At 32.0% G+C, this 13,980-nt stretch overlaps 1 protein-coding gene across 1 annotated transcript; it reads left to right on the top strand.

Annotated features, from left to right (window-relative positions):
* Window positions 1–12,599: 12,599 nt before the first annotated feature.
* LOC128187053 (apolipoprotein D-like) lies at window positions 12,600–13,980 on the top strand. Its single transcript, XM_052857134.1, has 4 exons — window positions 12,600–12,758; window positions 13,043–13,167; window positions 13,320–13,405; window positions 13,633–13,980. Exons 1-4 carry the CDS (start codon window positions 12,645–12,647, stop codon window positions 13,857–13,859), a joined length of 552 nt encoding a protein of 183 aa, XP_052713094.1. The 5' UTR covers window positions 12,600–12,644; the 3' UTR covers window positions 13,860–13,980.

The following is a 13,980-nucleotide window of genomic DNA, read 5'->3' as shown; positions in this document are numbered from 1 at the left end:
GTTTTCTTTAATGATAACCATTTTTTTTTATTCAATATGTTTTCCGAAGATTTTAAAAGGATATCAACCAATTGTAATCTTCTACTTTTTTCACTTCACTGTAGATTTCTAAGAATCATGCTTCGTAATGATTTGAAAAGTTGTATTTTGTAGCCTTTTGTGTGGAATGTGTTTCCTGAAGTTGATGATGAATTGATGACAACACGTTGGGTGAAAACTTTCTCTGCCCTATTCAGAGATTTTGTCATTGTGGTCGATGTTTTTCACTGTTAGCACATCAAAATTAATTATCACTGAACCGTACTATTAGTCATTACAAAAATGTGCTTTCTTTAGGAACTGCTTAGTTTGCACTCAGTCTTTTGCTTCAATTATATAAGTGTATCGTTTTAATAAACAGAATACTTTTAATTAGAAAATAAAATAAACCACTGTTACCCACCAGCAGTAGCAGCAAGTTTCAAAGAAAATTGCATAACAATTGCATTGTTATCGTTCTTAAGGGTTTGTTCCATAATTCATTTCTTTGAGTTTACTTGAAGTACTGTAAAATTAAAGATGCGTTTGGTCTCGAGTAGTATTTTTCAATTAAAGAGATTAAAAGCTATGTCTGCAATTCGAATCTCAAGGTAAAATAATCTATGATTCAAACACATTTAATTGTGAGAGGTTGATGTCTCTGCTTTGAAGTTGGAAAATGCTGAATAAAACAGTAAATTTAATTAATGGTTGACAGCTGTACACAGTAACAACACATTGTACAAACATTTACTAGAGTTATTCAAGATCTCAACGGTAACAACAATATTTTAAGTGTGAGGTCTGAAATAGAGGGAATTAAAGTCTAATAATAACTATTTGCGAACAAAAGGAAACGTGACGTCTGTTTTCTAGTTCTCTATCATAATCTTTGTAAATCATGAGCAAAGTTGTGAAGAAGTCGAACATTATGTATGGTGCTGCTTATCAAAATTGTTTTAGGTTCAGTTTTGTTTTTGTATTTTCTAAATGTTTCCAGAAATAGAGAAACATGTAGAAATTTAAAGATTGTTTTAACTTTCAGATTAGGATGAAAAATGACAATAACAAACCGCAAACCACCTCAACAATTTATAAAGCAAAATACAAATTCAAAGCAGGGCAACACGGACCTCTAAATGGAGAGAGATGGGATAAGGTGCATAGGAGGAGTAAGTATCCCCTGTCGACCGGTCGTACCCGCCGTGTGCACCTTGTCACAATTGGGCATGTCATCGAGTTAAATGCCAAAATCGGGAAAATGCCATTATAGGGAAAAAGGAAACGTTGATGAATTGCTTTGTTTGTGATGTTCAAAATACAAACCTTGAGCAAACACGGACCTTCATTAAATTGAAGGTTGGGTCAGGTGCCTCGATGTGAGGTTTTGTTTTTATGAAGAATTCAGGAAAGAGATGCAGTTTTGTTTTATTAATGTTTATAATACCGTTTTGTTTATTTTTATGACTGTTAAATTGAATGCAAAATACGAGAGCATGAACAGGAATATGACATCTAAATAGATACGAGTTCTTGTCATCGTAAGATATGTTTCACCAAAGGACGTTCAATTTAATGCTACAGATTTCAAATAAGACATTCGTTTTTTAAAATATAATTTTCATATTCATGGAATGAATTTTCGGTTTTTCCGATTGGACAAAGAGCATACGGCGGGTGTGACCGGTCAGCAGAGGATGCTTACTCCACATTGGACCTAATCCTATCTCTATTTTTTGTAGATGTCCGTGTTCGCTCTGCTACTGTTTTATATTTTTCCTTCGGACTTCTGATTTTGAACATTGTTCGTTACCACCACATATCATTATTTGAATATGTTTTTTTTTTATTATTTTAAACTGCCATAGAAGTATTCTAATGTAACTGAGCGTTAAAATGTATTTTAGCTAGTAACAAAAGATGCACCGTATTCTAATGTACGTTTTAAAATATTTATGCAATAATTTAAGCGAACGAATGTATAATATAGCTTTGCTAATTAAAGATTATTAAAAAGAATTATCGGAGTGATCAAAGTTACGTTCATATAATTTATCTCTTTTTATGTAATGTAATGCTCAGATCTTTTTTGAAGACAACGAAAGACAACTACTAAGTCAGTGAAGTCAGTGCAGTATAAAGCATGATTTTGCTTGTTTTTCAAGGTTATAAACCACGCCACGAGGTACTTGTGTTTGCTTCATTTTGTTGGCAAATTTCCAAAGTGCTCCAGCAACAAATAATATATTTAAGTATCATTGCCGTATGTTTTGATTAACAGATTAAAAACCATTTTTTCCCAGGGTGTTAAACAGACTAAAGATCATTTCAAAATTAAAATAACGTAAAAGAAACTTTAACAGTTTAACTGGGATTACTCATAGATTCTTCTCAGTGTAAAGTTGCAATAAAAAAAAACTGCCCTTCTCCTTTTCAGAACTTTATTTATTTAAGAAAAAAATAGAATATACCGGTTATTTCCTAATATCTGTCCCAATTACAGTTACCTGGAAAATTTTAATTCTTATAACTGAGAAATAAAACCTTACACTGGGATAATATCCGGACTCTGTTATAGTAATAAATATGACGTCATAAATGAGATGCTAATACTAATATATTTATTAATTATATTACAATTATAATAATATATTTGCGTCACTCAGATTTTCAAGAAATCCTTTTCATTTGTGTTGCGGTGATTCTAAATTTTATTCAACATGTATTATAACGTTGGGGACGTCATTAATTCTTTTCAAACGACACGATCTGCATACCTCAGTATATTTTACACAGATGTAAATTTACTTACATGATCAATTTTTGTCGAATGAACTAATTCGCTCATATGCAAATTCTGCACAGTTGAGTAAATCTGCACTTGGTCAGGACAAGAAGCAAATTAACTTTTGCATAAATATTGTCGCAACACCAAAGAGATTTCCAATCGTCCAATATTTCGCTAAGGACACAAACTAGTAGATGGGTATAGGTACCTTTTTCCTAACGTGCAATGGCTCTTATACAGAATTCGGGGCTGGGGTCAAAGCATTTTTCAACTTTTGACACAATTTTAAGAAATTTTCCTTCTTCATTCAAAAATGCTCATGCCAGTGTTAAGTAATTAAGTACGGTCCTGTCGTACTGGATCTGACTTTTCTTCTAGTTTCCTTGATTAATTGTACATGTAATTGAAAAATATAAATGAATAAACAAGAAGAAGTATTAGTATGTAAGTATGGATTTTTCTAAATATGTTCAAACCATTTGAATAAATTAATCTTTTTCCTTTTTTTTTGATGCCAGTTTTAAATGGGGACAGATATAATGAAACACATTGTAGGATAAAAAGTCCCATTAAGAACTGCCCTTCCCCTTAAAATATATATGTACTACCAAAATAAAGGCTGCGTTCATTTTATTTGTGAGTCATTAATGGTATCAAAAGTTTCTGGACAAAGTTTTTAACTGGAAAGTAAGAAAATCCTAAATGATTTTCTATAAACCACATAGGAGTTTTATTTTTTAGGATAATAATATTTTCTACAAAATTTTTTGTTTGTACAGATGAATTTCTATAGAAAATAATCGAATTTTGGAAAATTAATATATCGTGTGGAAACAATTTATTATTCCTTATTACCCCCCCCCCCCCAGGTGAGACATACAGCAAATATGTGAAAGCATCCCCAGGTACAATATGTAGTATTGATTTAAGTTCCTTCAAGTCATGATCCTGGGGTTTGGGGCACAATGGGGAGCGAATTTACATAGGAATATTAAAAGAAAAATCTTTTAAAACACCCTGTTACAAAAAAGTTGAATGTTTAACATAAGGATATCTAGAGAAAAAAGTGAAAACCCTTTTATACAAGCATCTATCTTTATATTGTCTTGGGTTTTTTTTATATGACTCAATAAAACTGATTACCTTATTTGCCTTATTCTTGATTATGTATGAAGGCAATACTCTACTTTTTTCAGAGACAGAGCAAGGTTTACAAGATATGCTTGATTGTTTACAGCAATACACATACAAGTTGAAGTTAAAAGTTAATGTAGATAAAAGAAATATTGTTGTATTTAGAAAAGGTGGAAGGTTAAAAAATAATTATTGTTAGAATTTTAATAATGAATTTATTGATATTGTTGAAAATTTCAATTATCTTGGTATAACTTTGAATATTAATGGCAGTTTTCATAAAACAGAAAGTGCTTTAGAATCACAAGGTAGAAAAGCTATGTGCTGTTAATTGTCCAAAATGAAGCCATTGCATTTGAACGTAAATACAAAATTTTCACTGTTTGATACATATATCGGTAGTGTAGTACATTATGGTTGTGAATTATGGGGACAGCACCCAGCAAGTGAATAAGAAAGTATACACATTTGAATTTTTATAAGAAATTATTATGTGTTAAGAAAAGTGTTCCATCAATAAGGGTATATTTTAAATTGGGGCGTAAACCATTGCAGTTGGATAGAAAATATAGAATGTTGAAATATTGGATAAAATTAAAGAATAGTGATAATTGTATTTTAAGCAATATATACCAAGATATGGTAAATGAATGTTAAATACAGTTAGCCTCTAATTTTTGGCTCTCGTACATAAAACAATTGATTTACAATTTAGGTTTTGGATAAATGAACATGTATATTCTTCCTTGGAGTGAAGCAGAGGTTGACCGATATGTTTATACAAGATGGTAATAGCTACTTTGAAAATTCCCCCAAATGTATAATGTTTAAGCTTTTATGTAATAATTTTGAATATTCAACAAAACCAATACCAAATGTATATGTACAATTGATAAGTAAATACAGTTTATCCTCTCATCAACTTGAGGTTGAGCGTGGCAGATTTTATAATATCCATAGAAATGAGAGAGTTTGTAAACTACATCATTATCACAGATTGAAGATGAGTTTTGTTTTATTTTAATCTGTCCATTTCATAAAGAATTTGAGAATTTACTCTTCATTATCCTGTTTACTTTTATCGTGTACATTTTGTACACTGCTATGTTCGATGAGTCAAGTTTCAAAAATAGCAAAATCAGCGTTAAAAAACGGCATTTGTACTAGATTTAATAATCTACCAGTTTGTTAAAGCTGCTTGGTCCGATTTTTTTGTAATTACAGTATGAACATTTTTTTCATACAAATCATTTATCTTAGAAAGTTATGGACTTTCTCCTATTTACACCAGCAGAATCAGTCTTCTTTCAAAGTTAGAAATATTCAAAGTAAATAAAATAATTTCTCTTTGGGCAAACGAAAAAAACAAACCAAAATGCATCACGGGAATGTTTAGAAAAGGAAACCGCTTGGTTTCGTCCCCCGAATGATTGGGGTTATTCAACCCGCATGCTATGCATTGATTGTAAAGAAAGCAAACTTTAGAAATATTAGCGAACAAAACGTACACATGTTTATTTGTAATTCGTCTGATCATTTCGACCTTTATTTAAAGCGATTTAAAGCGATGTCAAATTCGTAATACAACCATACCCGTCTCGTCGTCATGGGTGAAATTTAACATGAGGCGAAATAACGCGGTACGTTTTAATGTCGTTTTTTTTTGTTAGCAAATTTTGTACGTGTTTTTCTTCATTGAAATTTGGCATAATTGACGGGTAAAACTACTGCAATGTCTATTATTATACATATACTAAGCATAGTCATCGTTTAAAAGCGTGCATAAAATTTGATATAAGATCGGACCAAGCAGCTTTAAAATGCCTACACCACATATCAAAATTAATCAGAGGTGGCAGGGGATAGTTTCGAAGGAAATTTTGAAATAAAGGGAGAACCTGGGGTTTGGCTGGTTATTTGAGGGGTATAAATCGGTAGAATATTTATTGCATTCATTTTGTGGATAGAGGAGCTCATGCCAATTTCATTGATATATGACACTTTAATACTGGTAGCACTTTTCATCAGATATGGAATGAAAATGCGAAACTGTGGCCAAAATTTTCACTTTCGGTTTTGTGCTTGAAAAGTAGGGTGGGTTCAGAACACGAAATGTCACTCGGAAAGAAGGTGATTGACCCCCCATCAATTGGTGATTATTTGCATGGGTATACATTAAGCTACCAATCCTATGGTAGTTTATGGCAGTTGCTCGGGACTGGAGCGTGGTTATGGACCCGTGAAAATGTGAAAAAAAGGGCAATTTTTCAGAAAATTTTGAGACCGTCCCTGGCTATTCTTTATAGTGCTATATGTAAGTTGCACTTGTTTTATTCTGAAATGTTTAAAAATTCTCAAGAGTCGGGACCATGTGTCCCCTGCATGCAAACCAATTTTAGCAAATTTAAAAATCCACTGAAAAATTAAATCACATATATGAGCACTATCTGCCTCACATTTCCTCGACCAAAAAAACTATCCCCTGCCACCAGAGTACTGAAGTACAGTCGGAAGTTGATTTTATTGATTAGTATCAATTTTAAAATCAACGATATGTTATTTTGCCTGGCAAGTAGTTTCTAATCTGTATTTGAATTACGCACATTTTTGGGAGTTGATTTTAATCAACTCTCCTATGCACTTACTCGGGCAAACCGAAAGTGAAACAGTGTTTGGACCTAACCACAAATCAATACCGCTGACAATACTTAGTTCCTGAAAATAATCGATAAATTCAGATGCAATGTATTCTGAAGCATTGTTTTTCAAGAAAACCTATTTATTAATACCATGAAAATAGTAAGATTTTAAATTGTACAAACAGTTTAGATATTTTTTGAAGTCGTATGTATTTATACGATAGACTTCAATGTACTAGTCTCGTTCAACCAGACGCTCGGCTGTCTCCGTTAATATCCGACAAAACAGAGAGTCTCTCTTGCTTGTCGGAGATAAACGGAGACAGTCGAGCGTTTGGTTGAACAAAACTAGAGTTCAGTCTTGCCTGGATCCATACAATTTCTCAGAAATATTTCGATTACTGATACTACTTGTCATGCAAAATCACATATCACTGATTTTAAAATAAATGATAATCGATAAAATCAACTCCCGTCAGTACTTCAGTACTTTGATGATAATATGAATTCTTTTCCGACAAGAATTTCGAGAAACCCCATATGAATCATGTTATGTAATATTTAAAGATAGAATTAATTCAATCAAACTGTGTATCAGTAATCGAAATGTTTCTAAAAATTGTACACGTCTAGATCCAAACAATATTGAACTTTAGTCTCGTTCAACCAGACGCTCGGCTGTCTCCGTTGATCTCCGACTACCAATAGAGACTATCTGCTTGTCGGAGATTTACGGAGACAGCCGAGCGTCTGGTTGAACGAGACTATATTGAACTCTGGCGTAGGAATACAAAACTGACTATTTTCAAGGTATTTATAAATGCGTTTCTTTTGAAAAACAATGGTACAGCATACAGTACACCGAATTTATCTATTGTTTTCAAGATCTACGTCTTGTCATCGGTGATGATTTGTGCTTAGGTCCAAACACTGTTTCACTTTCGGTTTGCCAGAGTAACTGCATAGGAAAATTGATTAAAATCAACTCCCAAAAATCACAACCTAATGAATTTATTTTATAGTTTCATCCTTGAAATTATTACGTCATTCTTGACCAATTAAGCTTGTAGCCTGCATAGGCTAAATTGTGAAATTCCTACAGCCATTCAAATGCCATAGATCGGCAACTCTTAGACTAGAGGCATGTTATGATCCTGGGCACCAAATTCAAGGTTGAGTTAACTCTCTTACATTACATTTGCAGTTGATAAATGATAAATGTTCTTCCCACACCAATGACCCCATCGCGCTAACATCCGTGCCAACGAGAGATATTAATATAAGTTGTAGAACTTGCTTATCAATCGTTGTAAAATAAATAAAGTTCAGGTACAGGTTCAGATAAATGTACACGTTTACTAAAGATAAGTGATACAAGTATATTTTTATTAAAGATATCTCTGTTGGATTATTTCTATATCGTATGTACACGTAGCTGTAACAATTATTTTAATTTTTCTTATTTGATCTATTGAAACAAATTTTGAGTGGTTCAGTTCAACTGTCTTTTCAAGATCAAGCAAGTAATTTTTTAAAAAAATTGAAGTACCGCATAAGACTTTTGGAATACAATTCTTTTCAGGTTTGCTCTTAGCTCTTGCACTTGATGAGATGTTCAAATTTTAATAACTTATGAATGAATCAAGTATGCCAACTAACTGATCTTCATTTTTGTGAGTCGAACATAATTTATTATATTTGTCTCATATTCAAAACTCAAAAGATACAAAAGTCTAAAGATCTCCTATGAAATTCTTAATTTTAATTACATATAACTTGATTTTATTTCAAAGAAATGCCTATTGTTTAGCTATTATCGACTATTTGTCTGTCTTTCTGTTCTTAAAAGATCCTATATAAGGATGATATGTAAACTAGAATCATTTCAACCAAATGTATTTTATATTAATTAGACTGACATTCACAAAATACAGTATACATTTTTTTTTTAAATTAGACAAAATTTTAAGTGGTGCTTCACTTTCCAAACGGTTCTGAAACACATGAGATATGTACATGGATATTAATTTATAGGTATGTGACCACGATATAGGTGATTATTTGTAGACACTAAATGTGCGATGTATGATGATGATGATAATGATGATGATGATGATGTAATAATGAATATGTGAATGAACTTGTTTTATAATAAAAGAAAAAAAAATTATAGGTATGTATACATCATATATGATACGAGTCAAATTTGGCCCGCATAATTCGCAGTTTTTAAAAGCATTTAGGTACATGCAACTGTTATTGCAAAGAATTACAGTAAATTGATGATGTTCATTTTTAGGGAGCCAAATAAGGCCAAGATCATTTACAGATATTGTCCTTTTTTCTGTTTTCTTCCTAACATATGCAGAAAACTATTTCTTTATTCAAAGTCCTTCTTCGAACTTAAAGGGTGTAATCAGGTTTAATTTGAATCAAGGCAATAGACAAAAATAAGGCAAAGTCATGTACGAGCTACACACTTTAAGTTTAGTTTGACCTTTAATGTTGTCTAATTATGTGGCAATCTCCATAGAATATTTCATTCAAATTAAAATTTTGCAATGTAAAAATTATTTTCATATCATAATTGAAAAATTGATTAAAACTGAGAACACTTGAATTGCTTTTAAACCTGTATTTACTTGGCAGAGAACTTCTCACTATTTGGCGATAATTCCGCACGTGCAGTTCGTCACGAATAAAACCGCAATAAGGAAACCGCTTTGAGGATAGAATAAATCTTACCTGTACTATAAACCCTCACTTCCTTACCTGAAAAAAGTTCCCGGGGTTTATATATAAATTACCTATTTCTTTGTTATATATACGTACATACATCCTAATTATAAGTATAGTGAGTTTTGTAATTTCTTATCTTTTTTAACATAAGACGTATCTTTGGCGGAAGTGAGCATTAACTGTATATCTATGGGGTGTATGGTGTATATGTGGGGATTTAAACAAAGATTTACATAGACTAAGTCTGGTACTGTTAAGGATTTTATTTAAAAATGTTTTAACTCATTTTCTCGTTCGATGGTTATGATTATAATCTAAGAACCAGTACATAAGAATCCATCCATAGCGCCATTGCTTTTCATTTATTTATAGTAACAAAATTTCTTGCGTGTACTCAGTAATTTAGCCTCTACTTTAGTGCTTGCACGTTTTACTTTTTTACATAACGTAATGAAACTAACGAAATAAGAATAAGTTCGAAGTATTTTTATTAAAGATGAAATGCAAATTTTAAAACATGCTGATTTTTGTTTTAAGATTATTTTTTAGACCAGGAATGTACATCAAGGCTAGAGAATTAGAATATAACTTGTCATTATTACCTCGGTGCTATTCCTTCAACTTAGATGATATGTACTGTATCATTACCTAGGCCAAAAATAATCATTATTCGGATTATGTGTAATTATCCACGGCAACGTTTATCAATAGCCTACAAAATAGGAACTTTGCGAAGGACATGTATAATTCATATAATCCTTAGGTAAGCATTATATAATCGCGTTTATGTTAATGCAGTTTCACGTCACTTTTAAAAAATACTAATGTATTTCATAAATAATTATACTAAAAGGCAAAAACAGAGCTGAAGATTATTTTACATTTAAATACAATTGACGCCAGACATTATCATACATTCAGTTCCATCATGCACAAACTCAGATATCTTTTTTTTAGTTTGTTCTAGTGTAAGAAGTATTTCATTCAGAAATATACAAGGGTGTAAGTGAATATGGATCGAACCGAAAGCAAAATAGCCTTTATTAGTTCTTTTCATTAAGGATGAGGTTGTTCTATTTGGTACCTTTGTCACATCCTGCTTGATGCAACCTAATTCAAGGCCAAGGTGCGAAAAACGCTAGTACACAGTTTTGTATTTAATAACTGGTTGAACAAATTGTTTTTATGGTTCTCATTTGTTTTAGGGTTATTTTATCTTGGAAAATTAATGTACAATGTCATTGGTAGCAATTTCTTTGTGGAATGGCATAGTTTATGTGTTCAATTTAAAATGACATGTATATATAGTTACTTGAATCATGCTATTTTTACTTGCATGTAATTATAAATAAAATATGGGTGTATAGTATAATTAATCTCGAAAAAAAAACCCCAGATCTCGAGATAACAACAAATTATGTAGTGTAATATGAATTATAATTTAATTTTCAAGGGAAAAGGTACAAGCTACTTTCCTTATAAAGGATAAACATAAGAATCTTCACGTTACGAAAATCAACTGTTTTAAACGTGTCTTGTTGTAATTAGTTTTGGCTGATTAGATACAACCATCAGGCGATAGACAGCGCCAAGTTGTGTCACCTGTCAAAGCTTTGATCCCCCAGCGCTGATCCCGTCCCTGGAGATCAATGTGTCAGTGTGACTGTACTCACATAACCCACATTCCTTATGCATTCTTGTCAGTAGATAAAACAGCACTTAATTCGATCACATTATTATCTGGCAGATATGCATCGTCTTATATTTTGACAAAATATTACTGATAAATATTCAAGATTTTCCTCTTCTTTTATGCATAGTATTTTCGTCAAATGCAAAATAATTGATATGGTATTATAGTGTAATATCTGTTCATGTTATGTTCATTGTTTGTGGCATAAAAACGTATTCACATCGTGCGCGGATCTAGCGGGTTTTTTTTCGGGAGGGGAGATCTGAGACATATTTGAGTTCGCAAGGGAGGATTGAGGCATATTTCCAGTAATCAAGTCATGTCAATCAGAACACCCCTCCCCCGACCCACTCTAGATCCGCCCATGCACGTAATCAGACCGATGATAATTGTACATATATTGTTCCTCGGTAATGTTGATTCAGTAATTGTTGCGTTCGGCACGATTAATAAGTTATTTTCATATCAAAATCTCAAGATTTCTATAGTATATGGTTTTGCTTATTTGTCTTTTTTATTAAACTATAAACCTTTTGTAAACTACTGTTTATTTTAAAAAAATTAATTACTGTAAAAATATATTAGTACACAATACTTAAAACACAATTTCTAGCGATGTCGCTTTAGATATTCGACATTATTCTCCTACAATTTTCCTCTAAATAATGCACATCAGCAAAGCGGTAAAACTTCTCCTGCATGATATTAAAAGCAGGGAGTATATTGTTCCTTGCACGACGTCGCATAATCAACCAAGATAATACCTCATTTTGGTCATTATTTTGTTATTTACTCATACAATAAACATATTTTATTCAAATCTTTTTAACTGTGGAAGAAGTTCATAAACTACGCTTCTCGGGTTTAATGATAAACACACTAAAGGAAGAACCACAACACAAAAGGAACATGCTTTCGGAAAGTAGACGAAGTGCACATCAGCTGTTTTAAGTTTTATGACAAAATTACATCATGTTCTATTGGTTGTAGGGGTTTCTTAGAAAACTGATATGAATCATATCAGTTATGGGTAAAAGAGAGGGCGAATTCTTTTTATATTTATCATATAAGACATGACGTTGCATTAACGATACCGATATCATTGTCTAGGATGTGTCGGTTTTGGACCAAAAAAAAGTTTTTAAAAAGTGTCATGGCTAACTTACTGCAGTAATGTGCTTATCTACACAAAGTCAAAAGAAGAAACGATATAAAGCAGTTGAACTGCCTATTCTCATCTGAAAAAATAAGTTTATTTTAAATTTTGCATTTAATAACGATTGTAATTATGTATTGACTATTTTCAATGTCCGTGCGGTTGGTCGTTGCTTGTGCTCTATATATTCAATATGCTGAACGTGTATTTCTTCACTTTAAGATGCCTAGTGTTGTTGGTTCTATTGGTATACTTATATTTGTTAAGTTTTGTTTCCTTATATAGATATAGATATTGTTTCCTCACTTGTTTGGGTTACACAATCTAAACTTTTTTTTTCTTGACCGGAGCTATTGTCACATGTATTGACAGGTTTTCTTCTTATCTCGTGATTAGTAAACGTGATAAAGTTACAGGTATAAAGGAACTGGACATGTGTCCAAGACTTAATCTCCAAGACACTTCAAAATATTTACAATGCTCCTGCAAGTTCTAGGGCTGTTCTTTCTTTTGGCTGTAGCAAAAGCCCAGGTTTTCAGTCTGGGGAAATGTCCAACGGTAAAAACACAAGATCCTTTTGACATAAATAAGGTAAGTGTTAAGTTTGAACAAATCAATTGCTCATACAAGTTTATCACTTTTCATGAGTAGTAACAATATTCAACGTATAGGCACGTAATGTTAATATAAATTGTATACATGCATGTATATGTCAAATTTAATCTAAATTCATTAACATAAAATCAAAACAAGCATAATAAAACAAACGAGATCTTATTAGCTTTTCTTACACAAAATGATAATTCGGTATCATATCTTGCATCAGTTAACGGTAAACATATATGATTCTATTGTTATAATATTATTACATATAGTATTTGGGCGACTGGTATGAGATATACAAATTTGAAGCAAGCTTTGAAGGAAAGCAGACGTGTATACGTGCTAACTATCAATTGAAAGAGGATGGTCACATCAGAGTGCAAAACACAGGGATAGAGTACGTCCTTAATTGCTTGATTTCATTGCATTGTTTACATCCCATTACCTCTATGTACATTATCTATCTTTAGAATCTTTCTTTGTCTAATTCGAGTTGGTCTGGTAAACAATGAATTAATATATCACCATTTTAAACTTTTTCTTCTAAAGAGATGGTAAAAACATAACGGCTGTAGGCGATGGTTATGCCCCTGATAAAAATGTCCCTGCAAAGCTGCAAGTACGATTCTCCGATAGTAAGTATAAACCAAATACAATACCATACTTACACAAGTTGATCTAATGGTTTTTTTTAATATAACTTGTACATATCAGTGTTCATGCACATTGTATGTGTTATCAATTAACAAATGTTAAACCCCTTTTTTAAAATTTCACAACATTTTGTAATTTTTTACATAAATATTTTCATATACTCTTTTATCATTTAAGTGTTGTTGAATACGTTTCTTTTTTATTTTAGAGGCTCCGTACGGCAAGTACTGGGTTTTGGACACCGACTATGACCATTACACGTTGATCTACTCGTGCACCGATCTTGCTGGACTCAGTCATATTGAGTTTGCGTGGATTCTAAGCCGGTCAAGAACGCTAGATGACCAATACAAAACAAAACTGTTTGATTTAGTCACGTCATATGGGATCAAAACATCAAACTTTCAAACAGAAGTTCAGGAAGGATGTTCATAACCTTTTTATACATGTTCATTTGTGATTCCGTTTGTGTAACAAAATATCACTGACTTAATGTAAATACGTTTTAAGTTTTGTAAATAATAGCTCCAGTAAAGTGAGTTTAATTAATCACTTC

The sequence above is a fragment of the Crassostrea angulata genome, chromosome 6 (genome assembly GCF_025612915.1).
Source record: "Crassostrea angulata isolate pt1a10 chromosome 6, ASM2561291v2, whole genome shotgun sequence".
In the NCBI taxonomy this organism is placed as follows: Eukaryota; Metazoa; Mollusca; class Bivalvia; order Ostreida; family Ostreidae; genus Magallana; species Magallana angulata.
Note: the sequence above shows the minus strand (reverse complement) of the source record. Positions and strands in the feature narration are given on the sequence as shown.